Source organism: Pezoporus wallicus, unplaced genomic scaffold (genome assembly GCF_028554395.1).
Source record: "Pezoporus wallicus isolate ANWC-B61680 ecotype Strahan unplaced genomic scaffold, APGP_CSIRO_Pwel_v1 contig_7545, whole genome shotgun sequence".
NCBI classification, from domain to species: domain Eukaryota; kingdom Metazoa; phylum Chordata; class Aves; order Psittaciformes; family Psittacidae; genus Pezoporus; species Pezoporus wallicus.
Window position 1 is genome coordinate 1,874,622 of NW_026642398.1, and position 17,633 is coordinate 1,892,254.

Sequence of the window (17,633 nt, forward strand, 5' to 3'; positions counted from 1 at the left end):
GCTTTAGTTTTGCCTTCAAGACGCTGAAAAGTAATCTGAAAATGATATTCTTTAATTAAGAAGTTAGATACTGCTACGTTTTGTTACACATTTTTGTAGAAAGGCAGAAAAATGTCAAAGGAATGTAATAAAAATCCTGTCACTTTAAAGCATTGATTAACACTTGTCTAAACTTCTATAACTTGCGCTGCTTGGTGTTCATGTAGTTACAGATTCTGAATTTGGCTGCTATAGATTCTCTTTTCATTCTATGAAAGGATATTTGATTTTTGTCTGCTGCTCAAGGTCTTGGTTTATTGTAGAAGCAGCAGTTGTCTGAAGAAGAGTGTCTTTGTGAAGGGCGTTACAGCTTTGCATGTAAAATAGAACCTTTTTGTAGCGCAAGAAATGATTTTGAGCCCTCTATCAAACTAGTGAAATTGAGGTTATTTTCTCACTTGTCATTTAGTTGGAAATTACTTCTTTAGAATTGTTAATAGGCTGTTGTAACTTTTTAGTCTCTCGTTTTTCAGCATGTGTACTTGTTTTTAACTCCCATATATTGAAGGTATGTGATGGGTGGATGCTGATTCTCTTTAGGACTCCCTAGTCCTAAAACGTGGTGCCATGAAGGGTGTGCTCATGCCTTACTTGGGGTAGTAGAAATGGCATCCTGTGGCCTTATGGAATTTAACTTCACCAGCATCCTCTTAGCTTACACACCGGTAGCAGCAAGAACTCCTGTGTGCCTGTCAAGGGTCTATCTTTCTTCTGTTAGAAAGGTTTCTTGTATTCTTTCAGGAATGGTTCCAGACCTGCTCTTACTGTGCCAGCTCTGCAGGTATCACAGAGCTGCCCAGTTTCTTTGCCTTAATTTTAGACAGCAGATTGTGTTGAAATTCATTGTAAGCTGCCACACATAGAAGTGGAAATGAGAACTTAATGTACAGCTTCAGCTCTCTTTGGTTTGGCCTGAGAATTTTTCCTTAGATTTGAATTGGATTTGGCAACATTACAACCTACAAAAAACAGTGTTAACTTTTTCCTGTGTGTTGCTGTTGTGGCCAGTGTATCTTCCTAAGGAAGAGAAAGATTGTATATTGTTTCAGTTAGCTGTGTAGGCTTAAAGTAGCTTAAAGATGAGATAGTCATTTGATGAAAAGATAATTGATGTTGTCATATGTGTGAGCCAAACTTTCTCCTTTGCTTCCTGAAGTGTAGTATTTGCTATCTGAAAAGTCAAACTTTGTTTTTCAGCAGCGATTCTCTCACTGGCTGCATTTACATGGGATTTTGTACACTTAGTTTTCCCTTGTCTTGAAGTTACTCACTTTGGCAGGATCGTCATGTACTCGTACATACTCAGTGGTGTGTTGTAATGGATATAGAAAGAGTACAGAGGAACAGCCAAACCTCCCTGACTTCCAGGGAAGTACAACTTTGACAGCTTGTACACCCTCTTCTGCACTGCTGTCACCCCACTCTTCCTGTGTTTCACAGAGGGAAAGGGAGTTCAGTGCTTTAACTCTGTAAGAGAAGATGTCTTAGATTAACATGGTCTGCTCTTAGAATCACAGACTGGTTTGGGTTGGAAAGGACCTTAAGCTCATCCAGATCTAATCCTCCTGCCATGAGCAGGGATGCCTCACACTAAAACATGTCACCCAAGGCTCTGTCCATCCTGGCCTTGAGCACTGCCAGGGATGGAGCATTCACCCCTTCTTTGAGCAACCTGTGCCAGCGCCTCACCACCCTCACAGTAAAGAACTTCTTCCTTATCTCTAACCTGAACTCCCCTTGTTTCAGTTTGAACCCATCACTCCTTGTCCTGTTGCTATGGTCCCTTATGAAGAGCCCCTCTCCAGGATCCTTGTAGCCCCCTTCAGATACCGGAAGACTGCTCTGAGGTCTCAGCTTTTCTCATCCAGGCTGAACAGCCCCAACTTTCTTCTACCCACTTAGAACAGTATGGGAGGGAAAGAGTTTTCTGTTCAAAGAAACAGCCCTTCTAAATACTTCTGGCCTTCCAGAAACTGCAGGCATCAGGTTGATGAACGCAGTGAACTTCTAACTGCTGAATTGGCTTTACGAACATACATAGTTCGAACTAATTAGGAACTTTACATGCCTAATGAAAGTGTGTTTTGTGTTGGCTGAGCATGTGCTGACAACAGCTGTATGAAACTTGTAAGACTTGTCACAGTTTTATTGTATATTGCCTCATTTCATGTTTTAGCAGAATACTTGTGCGTATTTTTAGTGCTGGAATTTCTAATACTCAGCCTACCAGAAAATATCGCTACATTTGAAAATGAAGAAAAGTCCACCTCCAGTATCTTATTTTTGGTAAGTTACGAAGTAGGAAAAAAATAGCTGGTGGAAAGTATTACGTAGCTTTAACTGTAGTGACTGTGGGTAGGGATCTGTTCCATGCATTGTCCAATTACTTTGCTTTAGTGTCGTGCATCCTTTCTTATGTACACACAAAAGCAGCCCTCTAGAATGTGAAGTATCTCCTGTCCTATTGACTAGGAAAGTGCAGAGCTTCCCAGCTCAGTGCAGGGGCTTTTTGATTTCTTTCCACACTTATTGTAATACCTGGAGTTGAACTTAAACATTTCTTTATATGCTTTATACTGTCAAACTTGGCAAAAGCAAAAGACATCATCCCCAGATACACTAGGCAAGGCCAGTCTTCCCTCCTGTCTTACCCCAGAGTAGTAATTTGTTAGTACACAGTTCTCTTTGGTAGCCATTTCTAGGAAATAGTGCTTCAAAGAGACTTTAGTACTGTCCAGGAAGTGGGTTTTTAAATCCTCAGACTGAGATAATGCCCGTAGTTTTGTATGCTCATGACTGCTTTAATAGGTCTTTAACTGTGTTTAGTGAGCACCATAGGTTAGTGCAACTCTTTTTAACTTTTCCATTTTAATTTATTTTGCTTTTACTATTCCTTTTGTTCCAGAGTAAACTTAATGCTGTTAAAGAAAAGGTTTCAGTGTGAGCATTATTTCATCTCTTTCTCTGGTTTCTCTTTGCATTTTCTATTAGGAAAAAACTCTTTTCCTAAATACCCTTTTTTACAGCATTGCCTCAGTTATGGAGCTGTGTGGTACCTGGTGACAGGCTTTCTACAAAGGGTAGCTTTTAAACTGTGTGACCTCAAAAACCTGGACACAGCCAAGGTAGAAGCAAAGCAGTGATTTAGATGGGGAAGTACTGTTGATAATGAAATAACCAAATCAGTCCAAAGCTTGCTTTGATGTTTTTCCCTCTTGCTGCCATCAGTGATGTGTTTTGAATTAGGTTCTCATTGAGCTCTCCACAGTGCTGCCAAATTCTGTTCGTATTTGGGTTGTGAAACAGGTTTTATTTTTTAGTCACAGATACATTAAGAGTAGTTCTTTCTCTCCTGTTGTAATGTGTCCTCTTCTGTTTTTTGCCAGTGCTGCTCAGTTGTGTCTTGTCTTTGTTGTAGGTTTTAATCCTGGAATGATTTGTGTTGGAAGGGACCTTAAAGCTCATCCAGTTCCAACCTCACCACTCTCACAGGGAAGAACTTCTGCCTAAGATCTCATCTCACTCTCTCCTCTGTCAGTTTAAAGCCATTCCCCCTTGTTCTATCACTACATGCTCTTGTAATAAGTCCCTCTGAAGGCAAAGAATGAAAGGGACTCGTCTGCCCAACACTGCACAAGGCAGCCTCCCACGCTAACGCCTGCATGACCATGTCTCTCTGCAGCCAGGCTGCATTAGGCTGCTTCAAGATGAACGTGAAACTACAGGCTGACACATGGACAGCTTTGAAATCTGCTTTCAGCAAAGGAGAGTTTTATTTTTCAGTTACCTACTTAATGAAGGTTGAATGGAGAGGGGCTTTTCCTAAGAGCAGGTAGTGGTAGGACAAGGGGGAATGGCTTTAAACTGAAAAAGGGGAGATTTAGATTAGGTATTAGGAAGAAATCCTTCCCTGTGAGGGTGCTGAGGCACTGGAACAGGGTGCCCAGAGAAGCTGTGGCTGCCCCATCCCTGGCAGTGCTCAAGGCCAGGTTGGATTTGGCTTGGAGCAACCTGGTCCAGTGGAAGGTGCCCCTGCCTGTGGCAGGGGGTTGAAACTGGATGAGCTTTAAGGTCCCTTCCGCCCCAAACCATTCTGTGGTTCATACCCCCTCCTATTTAGTTTTAGCTGCTTTGCTTCTCTGCAGGAATGCTCATGGTAACACAGGTTTGGGGATCATAGGGCAGACTGAACAGCTGCGTGAAGGCAGGACTTCTCTTTCTGTGCTAGTTCTGTCTTACACCATCTTAAGTTGTATGTGGGCTTATTACTGCTTGAAGTGAAGTTGTTATGGCCTGGGTCCCACTGTTAATATATGCCATGATAGCTCTGGAGTCGTGAAAGCCTCTATCTTTGAGAGAAGTGTTAAAATATTTAACTTCTCAGTTAATACAGAATCACTACATACATCTGCACTGTTTTGAGCTCCACATGGCTTTCCAAACAGCTTTTCTGGCAACAACCTGATTGCATTCCCTTGTACAAGTAGCTTTATAATCAGAAGGTGGAGAATATGCTTAATGTTAACTGTTTCACCTGCGGGAAGCATTAAATCACATAGCACATAGTTCCACCAAACACGTATAAATCGAAACACGTATTTAAACAATACGTGAATTTTATGTATCACTGTGTCTCATTCCAACCTGTGTCAGGGTGTGACTGAAGCAAAGGGACTGCAGAGCAAAAATGAAGTCTTTAGTCGTTTGTGGAATCAGCTAATTTCAGCAGGTGTAAAGACAGGCTGAGAACATTGGGGCTGGAGAAGAGAAGCTGCGTGGAGACCTCAGAGCAGCTTTCAGTGTCTGAAGGGAGCCTACAGGGATACTGGAGAGGAGCACTTCATCAGGGCTGTGGTGACAGGACAAGGGGTGATGAGTTCAAAGTGAAACAGGGGAAGTTTATATATATATGTGTGTGTGTGTATATATATATATGGCAGAAGCTCTTTACTGTGAGGGTGGTGAGTTGCTGGCCCAGGTTGCCCAAAGAAGCTGTGGCTGCCCCATCCCTGGCAGTGTTCAAGGCCAGGCTGGACAAGGTTTGGAGCAAGCTGCTGTAGTGGAAGGTGTCCCTGCCAGCGGCAGGGAGTTGAAACTGGATGAGCTTTAAGATCCTTTCTGGCCCAAACCATTCTACATTTTGTTGTTGTCCTGGGGAGCTTGGAAATGCATCTTCGAGACTCTCCTGGTTTTACAGCGCAGATCTGCATCCAGGTGGTCAAGTTGATGATTTCTTATGTAGTCTAGAGAAAAAGAAAGTTGTAATGCTTTTCTGGGCGCCCTTGGCAGGCTGTGTTAAATACTGTGGGTGGCTCTGTTCGAGCTGCTAATGTCACAGATTGGAGCTTTAGAGCTTTTTGTCTTTGTGGTGCTTTTTTGTGTGTTCTTAGTTCAGTCATGAAACCTATGGTAGAGCGTATTAATGTGAGAAAATAATGAAATTTAAATGGTAATTTAGTAGTAGGAAGTGTGTGTGGATGTGCTAATGTAGATTTATTTTAAATAAGCCAATTTTAGAAGAATTCCCAAGAGGGGAGGTTTCACTGGCTTAGCTAGATCAATCTAAAAATTGTTTGAAGTTAAACTTGTCATGTAGATGAATAAGGCTTTAAAAGATAATTATTACTGGGGCCTTATTATATACCTTCTGAAACTTGTTTAGCCAGTGTTTACTATTAAAGGACATATATCTATTCATGCAGAGGGTAAATTCCTATCTAAATGTTGCTGGGTTCTTGGCTTCGCTTCTCCTTTGATACTGAACTTACTCCATTGTCCTTTCATACGACTTGTGGTTTGCAGTGAATGCTCCCTTTCTGCTGGTTTTTATCACTCTCTCTTGGTTGTGTTCTCTTGCCCATCACACTCCATCGTTTCTGTAATCGTCATCATGCGGAGGATGAGACTTTGGGAGGCCAGGAGGTTTTTAGCTGTTGGTGAAAGGGAAGGTTTCTCAAGCAAGAATGTGTGTTACCTTCAGCTCTTTCTGACTTGATAATTTCTGTTGAGAAACCTAATGACAGAGATAGGTTTAAAAAGAAAACCCCCAAAACCACCAACCTTTCAAACCACAAGCAAATAAAATGAAGAGTGAAACCCGAGGTCAGGTAGGAATGACAGTGCAGGAGAACGAAGGTCTTGGTGAATCAGAACAATTCTGTTTGGGAAGAGCATTTAATGAAGGAATGCTTAGGAATAATTCACATGGGTTCAGAATGTTTGCATAAGGGTGTGTTGTTTAAAAGTGAAAGCTTCATTCAGAAGGAGGAAGCTTCCCACCAGGGCAAGGAAGTGAAGCTTTATTGTTTGGGTCTCTCTATGTGATGAGAATACAGCAGTGGTGGTGCTTTCCTAATTGTTTCTGACTTGCAAATCCCCTTTAATGTAAAATTACAGTGGAGGTTTAGGCCTCTCTGTAGGAAACTTATCTGTGCCTTTTCTCTTCAAACTTACCTTTCACAGGATCATTAAAGTAATGCACAGCCCAAAGAAGGGAATTTCCAGGACAAGGTGTGACATGGAGTAAGTTTCTGATAGGAGACAACTACCCAGAGAAAAAAATCAGTGGGGATTTTGACCTCTGTAGTAAGATGCCATTATTTGCAGTCTCCTCCCATGCTGTTGCTCTCACTTCTGTGGGGGCACAGTGCAAAGGCTGAGTTTTGGTTTGTATCAACTAATAAGAGGACTTTAGTTCCCTACAAGAAGCAGGTGGAGGAAAAAAAAACCCAGCTGTAATAGGAAAACCCCAGTTCTCCCAGGGGAGTTGTGCTGAAAGCCTTCACTCCCATCGTATCCCAGTTATTCCATGATTATGAACCTGCATTTTACCCCTCTTTTCAGTGATGCTGCAAACCACAGCCCTATCTCTTGAAAGGGCATTAGATGCTATTGGATCTTCTGCATGTTGGAGATGCTCCTCCAGCTGCTCTCGCTATCTAAAATGATAAAATAAAGCATAACCTCAGCTCTTAACTGTGACTGTTTTGAATCTAAGCCATGGAACGGTCATGTTTTTGTAGATTAATCCAGTGTGGGTATGGGAAAAGATTTCTTTTTCAAGGAGAGCATGACTTGAGTTACAGCTCAGCCCTCGAGTTTTGGAAATAAGAAAACATTTTAGGTATGAAAACAACAATTTTATTTTTAGATTTTTCCATAAAAGTACTCCAAGCCAAAGCCTGTGGGGTAGGAATGTGCTTACAAAGGTACAGCACAAAATACAGCCATCCTAGCTTCTTGCTTTACTAAGCTGAGGCCAAATAATTTCTGTGTTTCGTTGCATTATATATAATGTGCCTACCACAGGAAACATGGATTTGAGGCCTCTGTGGTACCAGCTTCTAGCACACTAGAAAGACATACCAATGGCACGGAGTAAAGACCAAGCCATTAGACCTTGTTAAGCTTGGAGCTTGTGTGCATGTGGGCAAGGATGTCTCTAATCATAGAGAAGGCCAGAGGAGAGGCATGGGATGGAGTGGCAAGGGATCTGGAAGGAGAAGGAGGGGAAGGAAAAAGTGTTGGCAGGGCGGTTGTGCTGATCAACAGCTCTGGTTCAGGTGATTTAATCATAGAATCACAGAGTAGTTTGGGTTGGAAAGGACCTTAAGATCATTCAGTTCCAACCCCCTGCCATGGGCAGGGACACCTCACACTAAACCATGTCACCCAAGGCTCTGTCCAGCCTGGCCTTGAGCACTGCCAGGGATGGAGCATTTCCACTTCTTTGGACAGCCTTTCCCAGTGCCTCACCATCCTCACAGTAAAGAACTTCTTCCTTATCTCCAGCCTGAACTTCCCCTGTTTCAGTTTGAACCCATCACCTCTTGTCCTGCAACTACAGTCCCTAATGAAGAGTCCCTCCCCAGCATCCCTATAGGCCCCCTTCAGATACTGGAAGGCTGCTCTGAGGTCTCCACGCAGCCTTCTCTTCTCCAGGCTGAACAGCCCCAACTTTCTCAGCCTGTCACCATACAGGAGTTGCTCCAGTCCCCTGATTATCCTCGTGGCCTCCTCTGGACTTGCTCCAACAGTTCCATGTCCTTATGTTGAGGACACCATCTATCTAATTTATCCAGTGTGTCTGCTTGTGAGCTGTTACAGAGACCGCTTCTCACTATTCCTAATGGGGGAAGAGGAAAATCTGTGAAGCATGGAGACCTCAAGGTATAGAGGTGTCACAGGTGTACAGTACGATGGTGTAGTTTGATGTCGGTTTGTGCTTTCAGAAAGCGTTGAAATACTTAATTAATGCAGGAGATTTGGGCATAAGTACCCCTCACTGAGCTCAGTTCTGCAGCTGGCATAGACTGGAATGAGTGCTCTCCTTAGGACTGAATGCAAGCACGTGTTCGACTGATACTCACACCAAGCAGTTTGGAAATCCCAGTCTGTGTATAAAAAGTAAATATTACTGGCAGAGTCAATGCTGACGTATAAAGAACTCGTGCTTTACCAGCCTTGTAATGTCTTAAACAGGAAATAATTAAAACCAAAAGACAGTGGAGGTGGGTTATACTGTTTCCTATATACTTACGCAGTTCCAAGTGTCAGCTAATCAGAAGGAGGGGGAGCCAAGTTTCTTTCCTAACCAAAATGTAACATTTCAGCAAACAAGGGGTAAGGGAAGGGTAATGTGGGATGATGAATACAGAATTTCTGGTCTTACCTTCTTAGGGGAGAAGCACCAATGTAGGGAGGAATAAGTGCTGAAGGGTGGGGGTTTTCTTTGCTTAGAAGATGTGTATATGCACTCCATAGGCCTTTTGGAGTGGCAGGGAACAGACTGTATAGAATGGAGGCATTACTCCTTGCGAATGAAGACATTACTATTGTATTCTTTATTTCAAATTGCCAGAGAAGGCATCTGGAATTAGTTCAACATCATGAATCATTCTGGTTAAGTGTGATAAATAGCACTAAGAACGTTCTCCATTTCCCCCTTCATCGAGTAGAGGTTTGCCTGAAGATGGGAGTTTCTTTGTAGTTCTAATTCAACTGGGTTGCTGACTTGTGGGTACCAGAAGCATCCCCTCCATTGTTTGCATGAGGCTTACTATTTGGATGACTTAATTCACCACTGCAGTTTGTAATTAAAAGCTTTTGTCTGCATCCCTTAAGAAAGATTTCAGTTGTACTTTGCAGTTCTGAGTGTAGGGATCAGTTAAGCCACCTGGCTTGCTACGAGTGGGCATAGATGTGCTCTTCCACCCCTCATTCTGCTTGCAGGTGGCCGGTGGAATGGGGAGAAACTGTGTTAGTATTCAAAACCTTGGAGGATCACTCTGAAGATGTAGGCCACAGGGAGAATGTACTGACACTTGGTGCCTTTTGCTAGTTGATGTTGTCCAGAAGAAGCCTGTGGGCTAGAAAGAACAATTCTTTATTTATTCCCTGCTGCTTTCTGCTGGAGCATTGATCTCTTCCTCTTTGGTTTTCTGGTATTTTGTTCTTAGTCTTTCACATATTCTTACTTGAAACAGGGTCATAATGTACAAAGCAAGATACATTTATGTCTTCTTTCTCCTTTTCATCTCTTGACTGCAACACCTGCTCACACCATTGGTGTCTGGGAGTCATTCTGGTCTCTGTGGATCATATCACCTCTGGCACTATGAAAGACATCAAAAAGTAACCAAGATAACCAAGAGTGCTGTAGATCTGTAACTGATCGTTTGTTCCAGGCAAAATAATCATACACTGGTTTGGGTTGGAAGGGACCCTTAAAGCTCACCTAGGTCTAACCCCCAACAGGCAGGGACATCTTCCACTAGATAAACGGGTTGACTTGAGAATTAACATTGCTTGAATTCTTTTGCAGTAAGTGACAATTAGTCAATAAAAACCATGTCTAGATTAGGTCTGCTGAATGTAATGAGATTACAGTTTGAAGCAGGGCGGTTTATCTAACACTGACTCCTTGGTAAAGTATTTGGTTTCATGCTTCAGCACTAAGAAGCAATCTGGTACAGTGGGATCCCTAAAACATCTGAGTCATCATATATGGGACTTCAAATATGACCAAATATGAGGACTGCTCCCTTATTTTTGATCATCAGTGTTGAAGCAGCCCTAGCTCTGATAGCCCACCTTGGTATATGCAGTGTGCTGTGGGTAGAATGTGTGGAGGCTGCTCCCTGAGAGACCAGGAGACCCTTCAGAGGGGGGCTGCATCCAAAATTATGTGAAAGGCATCATATTTGAATCCTTGACAATACGTGGGCACAGTTTATATATGGTCAGAGTGAGAGAAAATAACAGAAATGGAACATACACAGAAAAAATTGGGAATGCAAGAAAATAGTTCCTGTGATGGTGGTGAGGCACTGGCACAGGGTGCCCAGAGAAGCTGTGGCTGCCCCATCCTTGGCAGTGTTCAAGGCCAGGTTGGACACCGGGGCTTGGAGCAACCTGCTCTAGTGGAAGGTGTCTCTGCCCGTGGCAGGGGTTTAGAACTGGATGAGCTTTAAGGTCCTTTCCAACCCAAACCAGTCTGGGATTCTATAATTGTCTTTAAGGGTTGGCTTCCAAGTTTAGAGACCTGGGATGAGCAGGTGCTTGAGAGAGTGCAGGAGCAAACTGAATGTGATGGGGAGCAGAGACTCCCCCCATCCCCAAGTGATCTAACTGTGGGTAGCATTTTAGGGGCCATTCTAGGAAAATAACAATTTACCTGTGGGGTGATACATGCGGTCTCATGCATGAAGTTGGTACAAATCCAGCTTGCAGGCATAGAGGTAAGCAAGGAATAAGTGAGCTTGAGCTTTAAGAAAAGGAAATGGTAGTCTGCAGGTCCAGTGATCCCGGTGGATGGATATGAGTGACAATGTAAATGCACATGCTGGAGCATGCATAGGTGTGTACAGCTGGAGGTGCAACCTGTTTCAAAGCAGAAATGAGGCTCTGGACAAATAAAGCATCATTAACAGTGCTACCTGTTTACTTTGCTACCAAGTTAAAAGGGAAGCAACCCTAAAATTGATTTTTGATGTGTCCAGTGACCATTTTGCTGTACAACTTCACTGTAGTGCAGGGAGTCCAGCATGTGGTTAGTGAGTTGTCCTGAATAGTCTTAGATATATATACTTCCTTTGCATAAAAAAGGTAAGAATTGTTTTTCCCATTTGCTTGTCACCTGTTTCTATTCCTTCCAATTGCTTCTCAGGTTATTTACTGGGCTCTACCAAGTATTGTTTTCCTAGAGGCTGCATTGTTAGCAGAACACATCATTAAATCCGACACAGTTAAGAACCTTCAGCAGTTGATGTCTAAGATAATGCTGGAACAGGCATTAGATGTAACCGAAGTTCTGCTTACATCAGTTCTGCTTCCCTCCGGTGCTTTCCTCATGGTTTGCTGAGTTTTTGGGGATAACCAGCAAGTCTGCTACCTTTATTTGTTGTGCATCATCTAATTCAGCAGTGTGTAGCTTGACTGAAGAGCTTTCAGCTTCCGTACTCTAAAACATGCTTAATGAGCAGCTGAGACAGATGTAGAGGTTCCATATGTATATATAGAGAGAGAGAGGGAGAGAGAGAGAGAGAGTCTCCTCTACCCCCATAATATCAAGAGCCTAGGAGCTGCAGCTTTAAGTCTTCCTTATCTCCTAGAGAACACTACCAGCCTTTCTCCTATCTTGCTCTAACGGTTCTTAACAGAAAGCCAGTGTGAAAGTTGAACTTCTTTATGAAACCCAGCCTGAAGACAGCCCAGAGATGTGGGTTTCTTTTGGTTTTGTGTTGGGTTTTTGGGGGGGTTTGTCTGGTTAGGTCCTAAAAAGAAAAGGCTCAACTCCCTGTACTCCTTTTCTTGCTGTGATAACATATATATGTAAATAAAATACTTAAATTCTGTGAAGATCCTGTCAATGATTCTTATTGGATGTTTCCCACATTCTTTTTTAATTCCTTCTATTATTTGTATTTGAATAGCTCTTTGTGCAGATCCTGTTTCCTGCAGCATGGGGTATCCCTTCTCCAAGTCTCCCATCCTCCCACTTCAACTTGCAGTCCCAAAAGGGGCCATTACCCACTTACAAGCCCAGTGACAGGCCACTGAGGTGGCTATGGGGAAGGAGACCATGGCATGCCAGGAGGGGCTAAAAGAGTCAGGTTTGTTTTGAAGAGAACACTGGTCTTCTGGTTGTCTGCAGCTACCAAAGGGGAAGCTATGGAGAAGACAGAGCCAGACATGTGGCAGGTGCACCAGAGCAGGGCAACGGGCAGAAGCTGGAACTTCCCAGTTGAGTAAAAGGCAAACTTACTTTGCTACAGGGATGATCAAACACTGGAACAGGTTAAGAAATGTCGTGGAAATTGTGTCCTTGAAGATACTCCAAACTTGACTGGAGAAGCCAACCAGGTCCCTGCCTATGATATTCTATGCTGATGGTACTGAGCACCTCTACAGCAGCTCCTGGAAAGCCCTTTCCAACAGACGTGTCTGTTCATTTGCCAGTCTTGATTGCTCTTAACTTGATCATGATGAGTGTGTTTGTCATTTTCTTTGCTTCCTGCAGTTCTGGAGGCAAAATAGCTGATCGCTGGTTGAGGGCAAGTTACTAAACCCCATTTTTCCTATGGGGCAATGCCTCCTTTCTGTGTCTGTGTGCTGTAGCTGCCAATGAGTATGCACAATGGTTGCATAGTTGGTGCTGTCTGCAAGGCTGGGGTTGGCAAAGCAAGGTAGATCACATCAAGTGCTGCAGAACTGAGTTACATATTGAATTGCATTGACATTCTGGATGCAAACATGAAATTTGGCCTTTTCTTCAGTACTTGGGTATCAAGTCATCAGAGTACCTAGAATACTTTGAAATGCACATCTGTTACTGCACAGCAATATCTGAAAACACTTGTAGTGATGTTCCAGAAGAGCTGCCCTGTTGTCTGATACCAGAAACCTTACCTGAAAGTGGAGCTTCCAAGTAAGGTTTCCTTCCTTCTTTCCTTCCTTCACCTTAGTTTCATTTAAAGACTATAGTTTTAGAAGAATAGTTTTAGAGACGCATCCTATTGACCAACATAGGTTGCATTAGCCCAGTGCTAAAATATACCTTCAGTTGTGAAAGCATCACCTGATTATTAAATATGCGTTAGGACTTGCCGCACAGGGAAACTTAGTGATATAATTACGCTGGTATAATTATGCTCAGATGATTTCCTGTATCAACAAGCCCTTAGATGCAACTAGTTTGGCCCCTTATTTAGTAACTCATTGGGCCTCTGACTGCACATGAAAATTGCATAATTCTTTGCTAAAGGAAAATGTCCATGTGCAAGTTTAGTGCTGACTGGCAATGCTGCTGGGTGCCGAGCAGAGCAGCAGGTAAGCTATAAGAAATGATGGGGAACGAAGGACGAAAGAAATCGTAGACTCATAGAATAGTTAGGGTTGGAAATAACCTTAGGATCATCCAGTTCCAACCCCCTGCCATGGGCAGGGACACCTCACACTAAACAATGTCACCCAAGGCTCTGTCCAACCTGGCCTTGAACACCGCCAGGGATGGAGCATTTCCACTTCTTTGGGCAGCCTGTTCCAGTGCCTCGCCACCCTCACAATAAAGAACTTCCCCTGTTTCAGTTTGAACCCATCACCCCTTGTCCTATTGCTATGGTCCCTAATGAAGAGTCCCTCTCCACCATCCTTGAATCACAGGGTTTTAAGATTGATAACTCTGAATGTTTAGTTTATGTAAATCTGATGGATTTACATATATATGGATGGATATAATAGAAAGTCTGTTTTTTTAATGATAAAAGTAAGCCTTAAGACAGTATACTGGCACCTCCTTGCTCAATACCCAGCTTACCTTAATGCACACCTTTAAAATGGAGCTCCTGATGATCCCAGTCAACATATCAAGGCTGAAACATTTTCATAATTCAGGTTACCATCTAGCAAATGGGTGAGAAGCTTCTGATATCTACCATTTGGGTGTTCTGGTATATGAGTCTTCATGCTTTAATTCATTCTTCCCTTGACAGAGCTTTAAAATCCAGGTACGCATTTTCCAATGCTTTGAAACACTGTCTCTGTGAAAGCATCATCTGTGTTCGTGAAGGGAGCCTTTGAAAAATGGGAATGGAGCAAATAACATGTGTTGGGGTATGAAGTTTGGCAGGTTTCCTTGGGCAGGGCATCACCCCAAGCTCCAGTGTGCCGCAGTATCCTCTGTAGCACTCCTCACCATGCTGTAAAACCTTCATAGTAGGAACCTTGGTGCTAAGAGAAGCGTTCTTACATCTGTATGTCTTCTGTCACATTTAAAAGTGAGTGATGGGTGTTATGCAGTGCTTGAACAAGAAGTTGGGGCAGCTCAATCACTTTGAACACAGCAGTTGTGTTTTATGATTGAGACTCATGCTTTTTTCTTTGATAGGAAAGACTAATAACGCTCTATCCTCTCCACACCAAATTCAGTATTTTGTGACCCTACACTTCATGGTTGGGTGCTATAATACTTCTTATACAAGATAGTTTGATTTTACATTCTTAATTTGATGCAGTAGTCCAAAAAGTGAATTCAGATCAACAGTAGTAATACTTAGGTTTTCCTCTTGAAGTTCAATTCACATCCCTCGGTTCTGTAGCTAACACATACGTGTCTGTTTTATGCGGCAGAAATATAGGTTGACTGCTTATCGGGTCAGTGCTGCTTCTTAATAAACAGCACTTATCTCTTTGAAACAACACCCTGCCCTAAATAAGTTTGTCTGGGGAGTTGAGCCAGAAATAGCTTCTTGGTTTTTATTGGATGGTAAAAAAGAAATCATTGGAAAAGAAGATACTTAACATGAAACTAGTCGGTGGTGGTTGTCATGCATTTGGAGCAGCTTGGATCTTGGGGTTTTCTCTCCCTCACATGTACAGGTTGGAAGACTGTGTGATCACATCTTTCCCCAGGAGTCTGCTGTTCCCAGCATTTCTTGTTACTCTCAAAAGTGAATATATGCCCTCATTTGTATTTAGTTTGTCACTAAACTCCAGTGGAGGAATGTAATCATGCTGTTGAGCAACATGTGTTTGTGTTGATCCCTGAATGCAGATAGATACAGATATTGCAGATAGATGCAGATATTTACAGATAGAGGAGCTTCATTGCACCCCTGTGAGAAGTACTAATCAATCCCATTTTAATATATAGAGAGGAGGACTTGTTGCTTAATTACAAAACTACTTAATTTTACAGCATAAAAATGTGTGTGGGGGGTCCCCTCTTCAATGATGCTCTTCTTTATACTTCCAAATCTTGTAAGCTTCTCTGCATTTCTGAAAACTAGTCATGATGTACCAAATTTGGCACAGAAAAAGGAAGTGGAATTGGGATGTGGCAGTAGATACGGGAGCATTAGAAGGCATAGAAGTAGGCAGCAAGGAGAAGGGAAATGCTTACTGTTGATGATAGTTGACCAGGTAATGGTGGTAATGCAGCTAGGATGCAGTGTGTGCAGAAAATGAAATGTTAATATACAGATACCTGGAGCTTGGGCAGAAAACTGAAATACGGGATCATGGAATCATCAAACCTGTGGATTACCAAAAAACACAGAATAATGTTAATGACTAGGAAGTGGCTGTTATGGAAAGAAGAAAGTAAAGATGGAAGTGTAAGTGTAGTGACGAACTGCAAAGGTGAAGCAGGAGAATGGCCAAAATCATTGGTGGGGAGCCCCTTTTGATGGTAAATCATGGTAAAAAATGATGGTAAACCAGAATCTGGCAGAGTAGAAGTGAGTGCTTGTACATCCCCTAGATCCGATTTGGAGGTGGGTAACAGAAACCTTTGTGATATTGCAAGTATCAGTATTTGTGGGAGTATTTTTATATTGCTCTCCAGCTGATAAAGCTGTAAATAACTCGGTTACATGTCAGATCCACAGCAGAAGGTTCTTTCCACTTAATGACACAGAAACTGTGAATTTGTCATGCCAAACAGAGGGATGTGGTGACTGTGGGGGCCACCTGAGGGAGTCAGTCACCTTCAGAATAATATGTGAAGTAAGCAGAGGTCCTCTAAGTGTTGGGAAATGATGAGAAATCCGTGTCTTGGAAGTCAGGATGTGCAGGAATTCAGAAAAATGAAAACTCCTAAAGGTTGAGCTGAGTTATGAAGATACGAAGATAGGCTGAGACAGTTGGGGCTGTTCAGCCTGGAGAAGAGAAGGCTGCGTGGAGACCTCAGAGCAGCTTCCAGTATCTGAAGGGGGCCTGGAAGGATGCTGGGGAGGGACTCTTCGTCAGGGACTGTAGTGACAGGACAAGGGGTAACGGGTTAAAACTGAAACAGGGGAAGTTTAGATTGGATATAAAGAAGTTCTTTACAGTGAGGGTGCTGAGACACTGGAATGGGTTGCCCAGGGAGGTTGTGAAAGTTCCATCCCTGGCGGTGTTCAAGGCCAGGTTGGACAGAACCTTGGGTGACATGGTTTAGTGTGAGGTGTCCCTGCTCATGGCGGGGGGTTGGAACTGGATGATCTCAAGGTCCTTTCCAGCCCTATTCTATGATTAGAGTCAGCGAGGTATTTCAGCTTGCCTTTCGGGATGTGAATGGCAAAGGTCAGATGCAGATGGGCTGCTTGCGGTGAGCACTGAGTTTTCGGTAGGAGCTTTTGTTTGAAAACTAAGATGTTTTGCCTCATTTTCCAGTACAGGTGTTGACACTGCAAAGGCAAGGTGGATGACTTGTAAGAATGATACTAAAATGAGAATTTTGGTGTTTGCATTGAAAGCAAAACTGAACGAGTTGATGGACTTAAATTGGGGAGGCAGAAAAAGCCTTTATCACAGAAACGTGATGTTTTGGGTCATAGAAATTACAAGTATTTAGGAACAAGCATCTTATACATATCAATTGAGATAGTGTTGGAGGATCACAGACTTTAATGGTAATGCTAAAGAAAGGGAGGGGAAAAATCCCCAAATTGAACCTTTGTAATGTGACATCAGAAGGGTGTATGGCTCAGAATGCATTTGGAAGTTCTGAAACAAGCTTCCCGAAGTAAAATAAATGAGAAAACCTAAAAATCTTTTAAATAGAATAACTAACCCCCCCCCCCCCCCCCCTTCATATCCCCAGTGTCAAACCAAACTGTCTGGATTCTGATGAAATACCTGTATGTGAGGAAATTGGTGCTGAAAGTCAGATTAGTAGAATGGTAAAAATAAATGAGGAGGTTGAGGCCCCCAACGCAAGAGGGATGTGGAGCTGTTGGAACAAGTCCAGAGGAGTCCACAGAGATGCTGCGAGGGCTGGAGCAGCTCTGCTCTGGAGCCAGGCTGAGAGAGCTGGGCTGGGTCAGCCTGGAGAAGAGAAGGCTCCTGAAGGGGAGACCTGAGAGCAGCTCCAGTGCCTGAAGGGGCTGCAGGAAACCTGGAGAGGGGCTTTCGACAAGGGCCTGGAGGGACAGGCCAAGGGGAATGGCTTGAACCTGCCAGAGGGGAGACTGAGATGAGCTCTTAGGCAGAAGCTCTTCCCTGTGAGGGTGCTGAGGCGCTGGCACAGGGTGCCCAGAGAAGCTGTGGCTGCCCCATCCCTGGCAGTGTTCGAGGCCAGGCTGGACACAGGGGCTTGGAGCAAGCTGCTCTAG

At 43.2% G+C, this 17,633-nt stretch overlaps 1 protein-coding gene across 3 annotated transcripts in view; it reads left to right on the forward strand.

Annotated features, from left to right (window-relative positions):
- AGO2 (argonaute RISC catalytic component 2) overlaps positions 1-17,633 on the forward strand; it is a 53,859-nt gene that overhangs the window by 3,312 nt on the left and 32,914 nt on the right. For 2 of the 3 annotated variants that reach the window (XM_057429750.1, XM_057429751.1), the window contains exon 1: positions 10,618-10,778. The exons of the other annotated variant lie outside the window; for it this stretch is intronic. In XM_057429750.1, the coding sequence (XP_057285733.1) occupies positions 10,739-10,778 (40 nt within the window). In that variant the 5' untranslated portion in view covers positions 10,618-10,738. Of the gene's footprint in view, positions 1-10,617; positions 10,779-17,633 lie in introns of those variants that run through there. 3 annotated transcript variants of the gene reach the window in all.